Here is a 15,801-nt window from a genome sequence, read left to right as displayed (position 1 = left end):
AAAGAAATTAAGTATAATCAACTAAAAGTCAAATTTGTTATTAATGTTTTCTTATGTCCTTTAACCTCTGTTCCTTAGGCAGACGATGTTGAGGGCAAAATTAGACAAATCATCCCACCTGGATTTTGTACAAACACGAATGACTTTCTCTCTTTGCTGGAAAAAGAAGTCGATTTCAAGCCATTTGGAACCTTACTTCATACATACTCTGTTCTCAGTCCAACAGGAGGGGAAAACTTCACCTTTCAGATATACAAGGTAAAGATAAATCTAAATATTTCTTGGGTGAAAGTACTTCATTTGCCTGAAACCGGTGTGCTGTTTTGTTGTGTTATTTTCAGTGACTCATTCTAAGTTCAGGAAACAAGTTTCAGTCAGCATTAAAACAAAGATCTATTTTGTGTGTGTGTCTGTGTACACATCTTAATCTGAGACTTCTAAACATTTTCCCACAGGATAGTTTTGTGTTCTGCAGACTTTCACTTACCTCTGTGATGAGTTTCACCTGACTTTTCCTGGCTTTTTCCCTAGGCTGACATGACATGTAGAGGCTTTCGAGAATATCATGAAAGGCTTCAGACCTTTTTGATGTGGTTTATTGAAACTGCTAGCTTTATTGACGTGGATGATGAAAGATGGCACTACTTTCTAGTGTAAGTACAGTTCTAAAGCAACAGTAGACCTTATTACCTCCACAAAGCCAGCATTTTAATTGTGGCGGCCCAATTATTGGGACAGTATAATGATATTTTTCCCAGGAAAGAAAAACTATTGTTTATGAGGCTTGAGTTTTCCTTCATTATGCTTTCGGAGACCTTGAGAATAGAGCTGAATTAAATGCTGTTGTCCGTTAGGGCCCTGAATGTAGGCTTAAACAGTAAAATGAGCTTTGCCTGTGTTTTCTTTTACTTGCCACCTATTCATCTTTATAATAGGCAAGTGCACTGAAGTGATGTAAAGAGGTCTGATTTATCCAAGTTGCTGCACACCAATTAAGTGAATTGTACATTCAGAACATAGCAGGTGTACCCATTGGGCCCTCACAGAGTAGCTTGCTGACACTGAAAATTCAGTCGGAGAATGGAAAAGAAAATGGACACTGCATGGGAGCGCGACTGTAATTGACCTGCTTGGCTTTCTGTTTTATCTGCAGATTTGAGAAGTATAATAAGGATGGAGCTACGCTCTTTGCGACCGTAGGCTACATGACAGTCTATAATTACTATGTGTACCCAGACAAAACCCGGCCACGTGTAAGGTAATTGGCGGTATAACACGTGCCTTGTCTTTTATTTCAGAAGAAGGAACTGCTGAAGTTTCCAATACTTGTTATAATAGTGTTGATTTGTTTAAAAAAATCACCATTATTCATTGGCTATGTACTGATTTATTTCATTGTTCCCATTGAAACAGTGTGGAAGATTAAACCAATTTTGCGTATCTTGATAATTTTTGGATTTCTGGAAGGTTGATTGAAAAAAACCACGCTAACTTTAAAATGTTCTTAATGCTATAGTGATTTGCAATTCTTAAACGGATCATGTTATGATATTTTAATTTTAAAATCATTTCTTTACTGTAGTCAGATGCTGATACTGACTCCATTTCAAGGTCAAGGCCATGGTGCTCAACTTCTTGAAACAGTTCATAGATACTACATTGCATCTCCTTCTGTTCTTGATATTACAGGTATGTGAAATTTGATTTGTTACTGAAAGAGCCTTTCTAAAGAATCTCTTCTTTACTGATTAATTTTATTTTTGTCAAAAAATAACTATTCTGGTTTTTTAAAATTGTTTTTAATGCTTATTTATTTTTGAGGGGGTCGAGGGAGACAGAGAATCCAAAGCAGGATCCATTCTGTCAGTGCAAAGCCTGACATAGGGCTCGAGCCCACAAACCGTAAGATGGTGACCTGAGTTGAAGTCTGATGCTCAACCAGCTGAGCCACCCAGGCATCACAAAAATAACTATTCTGTTTTATTTATGTATTTATTTATGTATTTACGTATTTATTTATTTATTTATGTTTATTCATTTTTGAGACAGAGCATGAATGGGGGAAGGTCAGAGAGAAAGGGAGACACAGAATCCGAAACAGGCTCCAGGCTCTGAGCTGTCAGCACAGAGTCCGATGCGGGGCTCGAACTCACGGAACGCAAGATTGTGACCTGAGCCGAAGTCGGACACCCAACCGACTGAGCCACCCAGGCGCCCCACCTATTCTGTTTTAAATAGCAGCATTCTCTTGGGGTCTTTTTGGAACTGTGTGAAGATGGCTTATGGTTACATTTTAAATTATACACCTTTGGTGGGATTGGATTATATATCTAAGTAAAGTGCTTTATGAATTGAACAACTTGAAGATAATGAACTGGATATATATTGGGAAATTGTGATCAGGCATAAGTACTTTGTAAGTGTGGTATGATTTTAGTTGTTCATTTCATTTGCCCAACCATTGCATTGCTCACAGGCCCTGCCCTAATTTTCATGTAGAGGAAGAATATTCTGAGCCTCACAAAGAAAGAAAAACCTAGGCAAATCGTTCCTGAATAGAATACACTTTTTTTTTAAATATTTATTTATTTTTGAGAGAGAGCATGAGAGTGAAGGGGCTGGGGGGAGGACAGAAGATCTGAAGCTGGCTCTGCATTAACAGAAGCGAGCCCTATGCAGGGCTCAAACTCATGAACCATGAGATCATGGCCTGAGCCAAACGAAGTCAGATAGTTAACCAACTGAGCCATCCAGGTGCCCCTAGAATACACATTTAAAAAAAATGTTTTTTAATGTTTTATTTATTTTAGAGACTGAGTAAGAGTGGGGGAGAGGCAGAGAGAGAGAGGGAGACACAGAATCCATGAAGCAAGCTCCAGGCTCCGAGCTGTTAGCACAGAGCCCAACACAGGGCTTGAAGCCATGAACCACAAGATCATGACCTGAGCTGAAGTTGGATGCCCAACCGACTGAGCCACCCAGGAGCCCAGAGAATACACATTTCTTAAAACATGTGTTTTATATTCCTAAAATGCACACCTTCACAACAGTAGTTTATAAGGTGAAATGCAGGCTTATTTGTTTTGGATACATCTTTCATTATGAATTAGCCAGAGTCATCATTAGATGGGGTTACAGATGATAGTGTGTAACATGTGAACTACCAAAGAACTGAGTGGCTGGAACATTTATGTTATTGTTATTTTCTTCTCCCTGAGTAACACTGTTTCAGATTTGTTACTCATACAGTTGCTGATTAAACTGAAAGTCACCCGCCCCCCTTTTTTTTCATGAAAAATACTATAGCAGATATTCACATCCAAATTAGGTCTTACATTTTATTAATTCTATAATAGTTGGAGTACATTTTTGTTTTTGAAGCTGTAGTACCTAACACATACTAAAATGTTAGTTTTTTTTAAAAAAACCCTGTTTTGGAATTTTATCAATTTGTTTAAAGATACCAAAAAAAAAAAAAAGTACTGGATGTGGGACCAACAAAAATATAAGTAGGCTTTTGGAAAAAAAAAAAAAAAATATATATATATATATACACACACACGCATACATACACACACACACACACACACACACACACACACACACACAGAGGCTAATAGGCAGATTAGTAGTTTTTCATGTAATGTAGGGGTTTTACTTGTCCAGAGTAAACAAAATTAAAGTTACTGCAAAACAGATTCTGAATTGATCCTGTAGATTAATAAAAAACTAGAGGGAAAGCATTTGCTTTTAAAAGGGAGTTCCATATTTAAATAATCTTTTCATCTGACTTTTGTGCTACTGTGAAATGGTTTGGAAATTTGGAAGATAAAGAAGTAACTGCTTAAGTTAGTTTGTATCAAAAGTTATAAATTGTTTAAGTGATACCTTCACTGGCTAAGTGAAAAATTGCAGGGACAATAAAAATGATGACACTTGTTAAATAAGCTGAAAATTATTTGGCTTCTGTTTACTCTATAGAGCTTAGACTTGGTGCTAAACGAAGGGACTTTTTTGGTGATTTTAATCTGGAGACTTAGAGTTCACATAAGTAGTCTTTGTCTTCTCTAGTGGGTAATGTGCCAGCAGGGGTTGTTTCTATGAAGCCTCTTAACCATTTTCTTCTGTCTACTCCAACCAATAAAGTCCTTGATACTTAGCACCAATTAGCAGATAAAGAATTTTATTTCTTAAATCTCAGTGAAGAGTCATCAATAGTGTAGCCTTTATTCATTGCAAACTGAAGTCTCCAGAGAGAAAAGGCTAAACGTGCTAAAGGACTTCTGAATTTGAAAACTAGGTATCAGCTTTTATTTTCAGCGTTAACAGTTCTCAGCATTATAAATTACTAAAAATGCCTTATCAGCTGTTCTCGTTAAGACATTTCTTTTAGATTTCCATACCCAGTCTTTTTTAAAAAAGAAAACATAATTTTCCACTTTTTAGTCATTTTCGTTGCCTGTTTCTCCATTATTTTGTATATATATTTTTACCTTTGTTGATCTTTAGTAGATTCTTGATCTTCCTTTGCAACCCTGAATATTCTTTATATTGAGATGGCCTTTTGCTTACTTGATTTACAGCCTGATATGGTAATAATTAAGTTAACATTGATGGGCCTATGTTGCAGGATAGACAGGTGGTTGTGGTGTAATTGCCACTCATTTTCTTTTTTTTTAGCACTTAATTTTAAAGCAAAATATTGGAAGATAGTTCTTTATATCATCTGTACCTTCCTATTCAGGATGTCATTATCTTAAGATATAAAGCATTTGAATACACCTCAGTTGTATGACCTTATAAATATAATCAGTGATTTATTTCTTCTAAAGTTCTGAAGAGAATTGAATTTAGCAATAGAAATTGATCTTGCAGGGGCGCCTGGGTGGCTCAGTCGGTTAAGCGTCCAACTTCAGCTCAGGTCACGATCTCGCGTTCCGTGAGTTCGAGCCCCGCGTCGGGCTCTGGGCTGATGGCTCGGAGCCTGGAGCCTGCTTCCGATTCTGTGTCTCCCTCTCTCTCTGCCCCTCCCCCGTTCATGCTCTCTCTCTGTTTCAAAAATAAATAAACGTTAAAAAAAAAAATTAAAAAAAAAAAAAAAGAAATTGATCTTGGGCTGGAATATATATCAGTATTACTAATCTGTCAGTAGTGTATTAAGAGCTAATTATAACTGTCCTTTAAATGTCCCTTTATAGTACTGGAATAGAATATTTTAGAATATTATCTGTAAAATTTTTATACTTAGGTGATTTGTGTTATCTGATTTCATATGGTTTTTTATCTCTAATATAACATTAATATGGAGAGGTTTTTATTATTTTTTTTTTAATGCTTATTTTTGAGAGCGAGTACACACACACGGGGCAGAAAGAGGGAGACAGAGAATCTGAAGCAGGCTTAGAGCTCTGGGCTGCCAACACAGGGCCCAAACCCACAAACTGTGAGATCATGACCTTGGATGTTCAACTGACTGAGCCATCCAGGTGCCCCTGGAAAATTTTTCTTTTTAATTTTTTTTTTAATGTTTATTTTGGAAGGAGAGACAGAGCATGAGCGGAGGAGGGGCAGAGAGAGAGAGAGAGGGAGACACAGAATCCAAAGCAAGCTCCAGGCTCTGAGCTGTCAGGACAAAGCCTGACTCAGGGCTCAAACTCACGGCTCAAACTCACGAACAGTGAAATCATGACCTGAGCCCAAGTCAGAAGCTTAACCGACTGAGCCACCCAGGCACCCCTGGAGAGATTTTTAAAAAATGATAGAAGAGCACTTATGTTGTTAGATAATGTATTTAATTTGGAAAAAACTCAATTTTTGATTTTGAATGTGACTGTAGATTTAAACTCAAGCAAATTTCATCTTTTAAATGTGTTGCTTTTCTTTGTAGCAGAGAAACAAAGGAATTGAAAGATGTCACAGATTACTGAGTGTCACCATTTTAAGTTCATTTTCAGTCTGACATTTTTGGTTAAAGTTCTTACAGATTGAAATGGTGACTTGGCTCCTTATATTGTCAGTCTGTCACAGCTTATGTAAAACTAAATGGAAATTTTTTGTCTGTTTTTCTGAATTACAAGAAAATTTCTGATAGGAATATAGTATGAGTTTTTAGATTTTTCTCAACTGTAATTCTATTTTCTATGTTTTTCCTAATATTCTGAGGTTATAGAGGTTACTTAAGATCTCACTCATACTAAATTTTATTTTATTTTATTTTATTTTATTTTATTTTATTTTATTTTATTTTATTTTTTTAACGTTTATTTATTTTTGAGACAGAGAGAGACAGAGCATGAATGGGGGAGGGTCAGAGAGAGGGAGACACAGAATCCGAAACAGGCTCCGGGCTCTGAGCTGTCAGCACTGGGGCCCGATGCGGGGCTCGAACTCACGGACCGCAAGATCGTGACCTGAGCCGAAGTCGGCGCTCAACCGACTGAGCCACCCAGGCGCCCCCTAAATTTTATTTTGAATTAATATTAGCAAAAACAGTTTTTTTCTAAACAGATTAGAAGAGGTAGACTTGAAAAAATTGACATTAAATAAGTTTGAACCTCATCTGTTAGTACTGAAATTTTTTAAAGAGATGCTTGCTTGAGAGTATGTTATTTAGTAGAGGTTTAATTAAAGCAATTTTATTGAGGTATGATTTGCATACCATAAAATTCACCCATTTTAGGCATACAGTTCAGTGAGTTTTAGTGTATCTGCCTAGTTTTACAGCCATCACCACAGTCCTGTTTTAGAATATTTCTGTCACAGTTAAAAGACCCCACATGTCCATTTGCAGTCAGTCCCTGTTCCCAGTCTCTTAAATGAGGTCTGTGATCCATTTTGAGTTAATTTTTGTATATTATATGTTTCTAAATTCATCCTTTTACATATGGCTATCCAGTTGATGCAGTGCCATTTGTTAAAAAGACTTTTTTTTCCTCCATTGAATTGCCTTGGTACCTATGTTGAAAATCAGTTGATCATAAATGGGAAGTTATTTCTAGATTCTGAGGCTCAATGTATATCTGTCCTTATGCCAGTATCATACTATCTTGATTAGTTTACTATAGCTTTATGTTGAGTTTTTTGTTTTTTTTTTTTTAATGTGAAATTTAATCCACCAAATATGTACATTGAGTTTGTGGAGTGTGGTTTTCCTGGATGCTGCAGAAGTTTCTTGAAATGATCAAGGAGTAGGGTTAAAAATGGATACTGGCCCTGCCCAGGTAGCCAGGAATGGGGTAGGGAAGGGCAGAGAGAGGAAGCCTCAATTAGAGGGGATTGGCTGGGGACAACCATGACCTTTAAGGACCTGGAGTATAGCCTCTGTGAGTGAGCCCCCAGACAACACAGTCTGGGGCTGGTGTTGCAAGTTTATTAGTAGCTGACCCCAGCACAACCGCCCCATAAGGTGCAATCTACCTGACAAATGAAAACTTCTTAACCCGTTTCCTATACACTCCTTCTACCCCCCCAACAGAGGTTTAAATTCTTAAAACAGAACCACTCTAATGGTTACATAGGAAACACAGTCATCATCTTTTTGTCTCAAGGATAGCAGCTGTTCCCTCTCCAGCCAGCCCCCCAGCTCGCCTTTTCCCCCAATTATTTATGTGTTAAGATGATGAAGAGGAGGACCCAGGCCACAGGGAGACTCCTAGTTCTGAGGGGCTGCTTCAGTGGTGCCAGGGCATAGAGTGGGCAAGACATAGCAGATATCCTGGCAAAAGGGCCCAGTTGCCTGGTATTTCCTCCAACAGGTCTTGCTTACTTATTAGGGTAAGGGATTGCATTTGTTTTCCTGATAAAGTTGCATCCTCTTTTGCTCTTCTTGCCTCTTCTTTCTTCCTGGTGACCTGCTGCACTCCTTTCTGCTCTTTCTGATTGATCTCCGGCCAGGTGAGGTCAGCCTTGGCCTAGTCTGTCTTCCCAATAAATGCGTTTTAATGTGATGCTTTTTTGCTTTCTCCCTGTCTTCTTTTTCTTTCCTTGAAAGCTCCTTGGGCTTGTCCAGATACACTTGTGTGACCTTTCTAATTATCTGTGCCACCCAGTTGTGGTTCTTGATGTTGATGAGCCCTTCCACACCTTTGCTGGTGGTCATCTTCATCATCCTTACTCTCTTCTGAGGCTAGAGATTTCTTCTTCTTTTTGGAGTCACCTGTAGCCTCATCACCTTCTTATCTTGCTTCTCCTCTTCCCTGGCCTTTTGCTTTCCAGCCTAAAGCTGTGCATCATTCTCCTTGGGGCTCATGTACTGCTGGCTAGGCCTTTGTGGCCTCCCTTTCTCTCTTAAGTATCATGGCTCCAGCAACAGCAGTACCTCAGCCTTTATATTGAGTTTTGAAATCAGAAAGTGAAATTTCTCTAGTCATGTTCTTTTTCAAAATTGTTTCGGTTATATAGGATCCCTTGTGTGTTCATAGAAATTTCTATTTCTGTTTTCTACTTACTTGATTTCCACTTTAACTTTTATTATTTTCTTCTTATTTGGGTTCAATTTGCTCTTATTCTAATGAAGACTGAAACTTAGGTTTTTTATTTGATTTGATGTCTTTTCTAATGCAGAAGTTTAAATATATAAATACTTTCATATTTATATACAACATGTATTTTCATAAGTTATGCTTTTATTCAGTTCAAAATACCTGTTTTTTAATTTTTTTTTTTTTTTTTTTTTTTTAAATTTGTGAGAGAGAGAGGCAGCATGAGGACGGGAGGGGCAGAGAGAGAGGGAGACACAGAATCTTGAAGCAGGCTCCAGGCTCTGAGCTGTCAGCACAGAACCCAGCGTGGGGCTCAAACTTGTGAACCACAAGATCATGACCTCAGCCAAACTGAGCCCCCCAGGCGCCCCATCTTTTTCTTTTTTTTTTTTAAGTAAACTCTATACCCAGTGTGGGGCTTGAACTCATAACCGTGAGATCAAGAGTCGCATGGTTTACCTACTGAGCCAGCCAGGCGCCCAGTTCAAAATCTCTTCCAATAGCATTTTGGTCCATGGGTTATTCAGAAGTATGTTGTTTAATTTCTAAATATCCTAGATTTCCCAAATTTACTTCTGTTGTTGATATCTAATTCTATTGTTGTTAGAGAACATACTTTGTAACTTCAGTTCTTTTTCATTTATTGAATTTTAATTTATACTTTACCTTAGGGTCCCTAAACTCTTTCTTTAAAATGTGAAGCAATAAATACCTTATGTTTTGCAAGCCATGTATGTTCTCTGTAACCATGGTGAGATTTGGTCCATGGGCCATTGTTTACTAATTTTTTGCCCAACATGTGGTCTTGCTGGAGAATGTTCCATGTGTGCTTGAAAGGAATGCGTATTCTGCTGTTGTTGGGTGAAATGATACCTAACTACCAGATAGGTCAAGTTAGTTGATAGAGTTCTTCACGCCTTCTCTATATTTGCTGATTTTCTGTCTAGTTGTTCTGTCCGTTATTGGGTAGCATTGAAATTTCTAACTATTTTTATTGAATTATCTATTTCTTCCTTAATTCTGTCAGCTTTTATTTTATGTATTTTGGGCCTCTGTTGTTGTCTATGTGTTTATAATTGTTAACATCTTCATGAATTAATTTGTCATTATAAAATGTGCCCTTTTTTCTCGTTTTTTTTTTGTCTTAAACTGTTTTTTCCCAATTGTTTTTTATTTTAGTAATGCTTAAACTCATCCTTTGACTTTCAGCTTTCGAATCCAAAATGTTTCTGTTGTAGATAGCATATCGTTGATCTTTTTTTATCCAGTCTGACAATCTCTGCTTCGTTATTGGAATGTTTAATGTATCTAGATTTAATGTAATTATTGCTGTGGTTAGAATTATGCCTTCCATTTGCTACTTGTTTTCTAAATGTTGCTTTTTGTTGTTGTTCTTTTGTTTCTTTTTTGCTACCTTTTTGTTTAAGTTTATTTTGAGAGAGAGGTGAGAGTGCCTGCCCACAAGCGGGGGAGGGGCAGAGAGAAGGAGAGAGAATCCCAAGCAGGTTCCTGACCATCAGCACAGAGCCCAGTGTGGGGCTCAAACTCAAGACCTGTGAGATCACGACCTGAGTCAAGATTTTAAGAGTCAGATGCTTAACCAACTGAGCCACCCAGGCACCCCATTGACATATATATTACATCCTTGTATATTAGAAACCAGACGTTGGTTTTATAATTATTTTTTCGTGTAATTTTTTTTTAAACCAGTTGAGAGGAGAAAAGAGAAAAAAATTATACCAACTTTTATATTTCATAATTATCAGGGTTCTTTTCTTCATATAGATTTGACGTATCATGTTCTTTTAATCTAAAGAACTTTTTTTTAGTATTTCTTGTACGGTCTGTTAGCAACACTTTCTCTTTCCTTTTCTGAGAATATCTTTATTTCACCTTCATTTTGAAGGATATTTCTGGATATAGAATTCTTTAACAGTTATTTTTCTTTCAGTACTTTGCATGTATCACCCCACTGACTTCTGGCCATCTATGGTTTCTGTTGAGTTGTTTTCCTCTTACTGCTTTCAGGATTTTCTTTTTGTCTCTGGCTTTTGACGGTCTGTACTTCAGTTGTTTTGTTCACTGTTAATTTCATCATCTGTGTACATTCCTAATAGACCATAATTTCATACCAAACTGATACAGTGACAGAATTTCACTTACCATTTTTAAGCCATTGTCATATAATATTTAATTAATGATTACATGGATACGATGTTAATGTCACATGGAAACATTAAGAAGGTGTTTAGTTCATATGGATTGAATGAATGGAGGATTGGATAATGACTCAGAATCATAAAACATTACCCCTTGCTCAGACTTTTTTTTTTATAAACAGCTTTATTGAGATATAGTTAACATATTCTGCAATTCACTTAAAGTGTACAATTTTTAAGTGATATTTATAGTGCAGCCATTACCATAATCTAATTTTGGAGTGTTCCATTCTCCCAAAATAGAGCCCAGTACTCATTAGCAGTCACTCCTTTCCTCATTCACCCCCTACCACCTATACCCCTCCAGCTCTAGGCAACCACTAATCTATTTTAGTCTATAGATTTGCCTATTCTTGACATTGAAGTCATATAATAATACGATGCTTCTTTCACTTGATGTGTTTTCAAGGTTCATCCTTATTATAGCATAGGTTAGTACTTCATTTCTTTTTATTGCCAAAGAATATTCCATTGTGTGGATATACCAAATTTTATTTATCCATTTATCAATTGATGTACATTTGGGTTGTTTCTACTTTTTGCCTCTTATGAATAGTGCTACTGTGAATATTTGTTTACAAGTTTTTCGATGGACCTATGTTTCATATCTCTTGGGTACATACCTAGGTGTAGAAATGGTCAAAAATCTGGTAACTATGTTTTACCTCTTGAGGAACCACCAGATTATTTTCCAAAGTGGCTGTACCATTTTACATTTCCACCAGTAGAATGAAGGTTTCAATTTCTCCACACCTTCATCAATATTTCTTATTGTCTTTTTTATTCTAGTCATTCTAGTGGACGTGGAATGGTATTTCATTGTGGTTTTGATGTGCATTTTCTTGTGGCTAATGATTTTGATTGAGCATCTTTTCATGTGGTTATTGTCCCTTTATAGATCTTCTTGAGAAATGTGTGTTTAGATCCTTTGCCTGATTTTTAAAGAAATTTTTTAATGTTTGTTTATTTTTGAGACAGAGCTTGAGCCAGAGGAGGGGTAGAGAGAGAGGGAGACACAGAATCTGAAGCACTTTTGCCTGATTTTTAATTGAGTTCTCTTTTTCTTATTGAATTGTAAAACATTTTTATATATAAAATCTGGGTACAAGTCTCTTACCATATATATAACTTGGAAATATATGCTCCCATTCTGTAGGTTGTCTTTTCATTTTCTTAATGGTATCATTTGAGCACAAAAGTTTTAAATTTTGATATAGCCCAATTTATCTGTTTTGTTGTTATTTGTGCTTTTGGTTCTGAGAAACCATTGCCTAAGCAAAAGTCATGAAGATTTATTCCTATGTTTTATTCTAAGAATTTTATAGCTTTAACCCTTCTTTTTTTTTTTTTAAGTTTATTTATTTTGAGTGAGAGAGAGAGAGAGAGAGAGGAGAAGAAAGAATCCCAAGCAGGCTCCATGCTTAGTGCAGAGCCCGACATGGGTCTTGGGGCTCTATCTCATGACTATGAGATCAAGACCTGAGCCAGTATCAAGAGTCGGATGCTTAACCAACTGAGCCACCCAGGCACCCCTAGTTTTGCCCCTTACATTTAGGTATATGGTTGATTTTGATTTTTGTGTATGGTGTGAGGAAAGGGGTCCATCTTCATTCTTTGGCTTGTGGAGATCCCGTTGTCCAAGTACCATTTGTTAAAAGACCATTCTTTCCCTCACTGATTGGTTTGGGAACACTTCTCAAAAATCAGTTGACCAAAAAAAGAAAAAAAAAAATTGATCATAAATGTAGAGGTTTATTTTTGACTCTCAATCCAGTTCCATTGATCTGTTCTTATGCCAGTACCGTACTGTCTTGATCACTGTATCTTTGTAGTAATTTTTGAAATCAGGAAGTGTGAGTCTTCTAACATTTGTTCTTTTTCATGATAGTTTGGGCTAGTCTGGGTTCCTTCCATAACTGTATGAATTTTAGGATAAACTTAATTTCTGCAACTAAAAAGGCTAGCTGGGATTTTGATAGGGATTGCTTTGAATGATTTGTAGAGTATTGTTACTGTAACAGTATTAAGTCTTATGATCCATGAACTAGCTCAGAATTTAGTATTCTTTGTTTCAAGCCATTTACTGATCAGAAAGCAAGAGCTCAGAGAAGTGAGGTGACTTGCCCATGGTCCTGTATCTATGAATGACAGAACTGGGACTCAAACTGATTTTCTCTGTGTAGTCTTCTTTCTACCCATCATGTTTTGCTGTTTTCCTTGTCAACTACTTAGTCTAATGTAGATAAGAGACAAACAAAGGAAGATCTATGCTATTCAGATGCAGTGAAGAAAGGATCAAAATCATATTGTCATTTTATTCTTAAAATATATATTTGCTTTTGTGGAAGCAAGAATTTTTTTAAATTAGGGGAAAGAAGTATGGCAGACTGTAAAGGTTATTGGTTTAGGGTAGGGGAGTTATAAATTGAGCTTTAGAAGCTTTAGACATCACTGAATACTTGCTTTTGGAATTGATTATCCAAACTTGAATCTCTTGTTTATACAGCTACTTTAATTGAAAATAAAATTGGGGCACCTGGGTGGCTCAGTCAGTTAAGTGTCTGACTTCAACTCAGATCATTATCTCAACACTCGGTTCGTGGGTTCGAGCCCTGCATTGGGCTCTGTGCTGTCAGCTCAGAGCCTGGAGCCTGCTTGGGATTCTGTGTCTCCCTCTCTCTCTGCGCCTCACCTGTTCGCACTCTGTCTGTCTCTCTCTCTCTCAAAAATTAATAAACATTAAAAAAAAATTTTTTTTAATAAAAAAACTAAGATGCATAGGATAGCACCCATGAAAAAGTCTACATCTGAAAGGAGTAGCTCTAATTTCACAAATACTATGTAATTTTATTTGGCAAAGATAATAGTGCCATTGTTTGATTAATAAGGAATAATCCTTTCTCATTATAACTTTTGTCTTGTAAAATTCTTTTAATAATATTTGCTTTTTCTAGCCTAACATGTATATTGAGATCTCAAATGATGAAGGAATTATGTTGGATAAGAGAAATATTATTCTGCCTTTTCTTTAGCGGAAGATCCATCCAAAAGTTACGTGAAATTAAGAGACTTTGTGCTTGTGAAGCTCTGTCAAGATTTGCCCTGTTTTTCCCGGGAAAAGTTGATGCAAGGATTCAATGAAGAGATGGCAATAGAGGCACAACAGAAGTTCAAAATAAATAAGGTATTTTTATTCTGTGGAAGGAAAACATTTCAGTTTGGAAGTTTTCTTTTTTAAGTACAACGTAAACGTTGCAAATGCATTAAGAATACATGTGTGGGAAGTAGCAGTGGTTGAGAGTATAGGCTCTGAAGCCAGATTGCCTGGTTCAGATCTGGGTATAGCACTTGTTCTGTGACTTAGGGCAATTTAATTTCCTCATTAATAGAATGGGAAGATAGTTGATTTTATGGCTTATTAAGTGTAACAAGCAGAAAAGAATGGATAGTATGATCTTACTTTTGCTTTTTAAGAAAATGTTTCAAATGATAAAATAGTTAATACTTCTGGAGATGGTATTGGTGGGGGGAAGGGCTGGAGTAAAACACTTAACTTTTACTTTATATACATCTGTATATTTGAATTTTAAAGTAGTAAATATCCTAAAATAGGTACAGAAGAAATAATCTGGGAGTTCAGAGGAGGGAGTTTAGTTTCTTATATTTATATATGCAGGGGAGTCCAGAGTTTTTCATGGGAGGGAGATGCATCTGATCTAAGCTTTGAAGAATGGGTAGGATTTGGATTATGAAGGTATGTGAGATGAAGGGTATTCCAATAAGGACTAGTATGTGATATTGTTGACTTGGGAGATCTCATCTAACTCTCCAATGTAGATTTTCCTTCTGAACTCCAACACTGTATATAAAAAGGTTCCTGATCACTGATCTTCAACAGCTTAATTTGAACTGAAACTTTCCATTTTCTCCTACCTTAAAACACTTTAGTGGCTTCCTAGTTTTAAGATAAATAAATATTTTAGAAATATTTGGTATGCCCAGACTGTATTAAACCTTTAGAGAATTTATTCAATAGCTCAGCTTTTAAAAGAAAGGGAATACAAACACCTTTTTTCCTTTAAGAAAAAGAATTTAAAACTTAGTATGGCACATAGAGCCAGTCATAATGTGGACCCTGCCAACCTTGGTAGACTCATTTTCCTACCACTTTCCTGCAAGCTGTGGCATTATTAAACCTCTTGCTATTTCCCAACTGTGCTACATCTTTCTTCTTTTGAAGTCTGTTTAACTATTCCCTTTGCCCTTGATACCCCCTTTTCTTGTTCCTCCATCTTTGCCTTGCCAGGTATTACTCATTTTTCAGGCTCAGCTCAGGTGTCCCTTCCGGAATGTTCAGACATCATCTTCCCAATCTACCTATACTTCATCCCTCCCCTGTCTTCAATAAATATATGTGAAACAACACAAACAGAAAAACTATGGGCTACTCTTTTGGCTTCAGTGATACCAAAACTACTTTTGGTATCAAAAGCTTGATTTTCCTAATATTTCTTTGTTTTTGTCTTCTCCCTGCCCTTTAATTGTCACTGTACTACAGGGTTCTGACATCTCCCTCTTCACTGTTTATGCTTTCCTAACCAATCACGGTTTTAACTCTTGCCTGTGTACTGATACTGCTTAAATCCTCACTCTTTTAAACTAGAATTTTCTTTAGGTTTATATGTTCTCCTGCCTCCTGACTCTCTCCTAGGCTGTGAAAACTCTATCATCCCACATGCTTCTCCACACCCAGTCTTTCCTCTTCTTCTAGAATCTTTGTTCCTGTAGTATTCTTACTTGTGCTGTCTTAGTTCATGCCTTCATCATTTTTGCCTGATTTAATAGCTCAGCTTCCTAATTGGTCTTCCTACCCTTTTTGCTACCATTTCTATGTAGCTGAGAGAATACTTTTCTTAAAACTCGTATTTGTGCACTTTGTTCATGCCACTTAAAATCTGTCACCTGCTAGATAAAAGCCAGTGTGTAAAAGCCTAGTGATAAAAACACAGTGTGTAAGCCTCTATGTAAACACACTTCTGCTGTATCCTCACTTTACTTCTACTCACTGCTTTTCATTTTGTGCTCCAGCAATGTCAGGCTGC

At 36.7% G+C, this 15,801-nt stretch overlaps 1 protein-coding gene and 1 pseudogene across 3 annotated transcripts in view; one reads left to right on the top strand and one right to left on the bottom strand.

Annotated features, from left to right (window-relative positions):
- HAT1 (histone acetyltransferase 1) overlaps positions 1-15,801 on the top strand; it is a 60,180-nt gene that overhangs the window by 31,453 nt on the left and 12,926 nt on the right. For all 3 annotated transcript variants that reach the window (XM_049615529.1, XM_049615531.1, XM_049615532.1), the window contains exons 5-9: positions 79-258; positions 532-653; positions 1,154-1,258; positions 1,583-1,689; positions 13,732-13,883. In XM_049615529.1, the coding sequence (XP_049471486.1) occupies positions 79-258; positions 532-653; positions 1,154-1,258; positions 1,583-1,689; positions 13,732-13,883 (666 nt within the window). The remainder of the gene's footprint in view (positions 1-78; positions 259-531; positions 654-1,153; positions 1,259-1,582; positions 1,690-13,731; positions 13,884-15,801) is intronic.
- On the bottom strand, positions 7,671-10,578 carry LOC125910897 (28 kDa heat- and acid-stable phosphoprotein-like; annotated as a pseudogene).

Source organism: Panthera uncia (assembly GCF_023721935.1).
Source record: "Panthera uncia isolate 11264 chromosome C1 unlocalized genomic scaffold, Puncia_PCG_1.0 HiC_scaffold_3, whole genome shotgun sequence".
NCBI classification, from domain to species: domain Eukaryota; kingdom Metazoa; phylum Chordata; class Mammalia; order Carnivora; family Felidae; genus Panthera; species Panthera uncia.
Note: the sequence above shows the minus strand (reverse complement) of the source record. Positions and strands in the feature narration are given on the sequence as shown.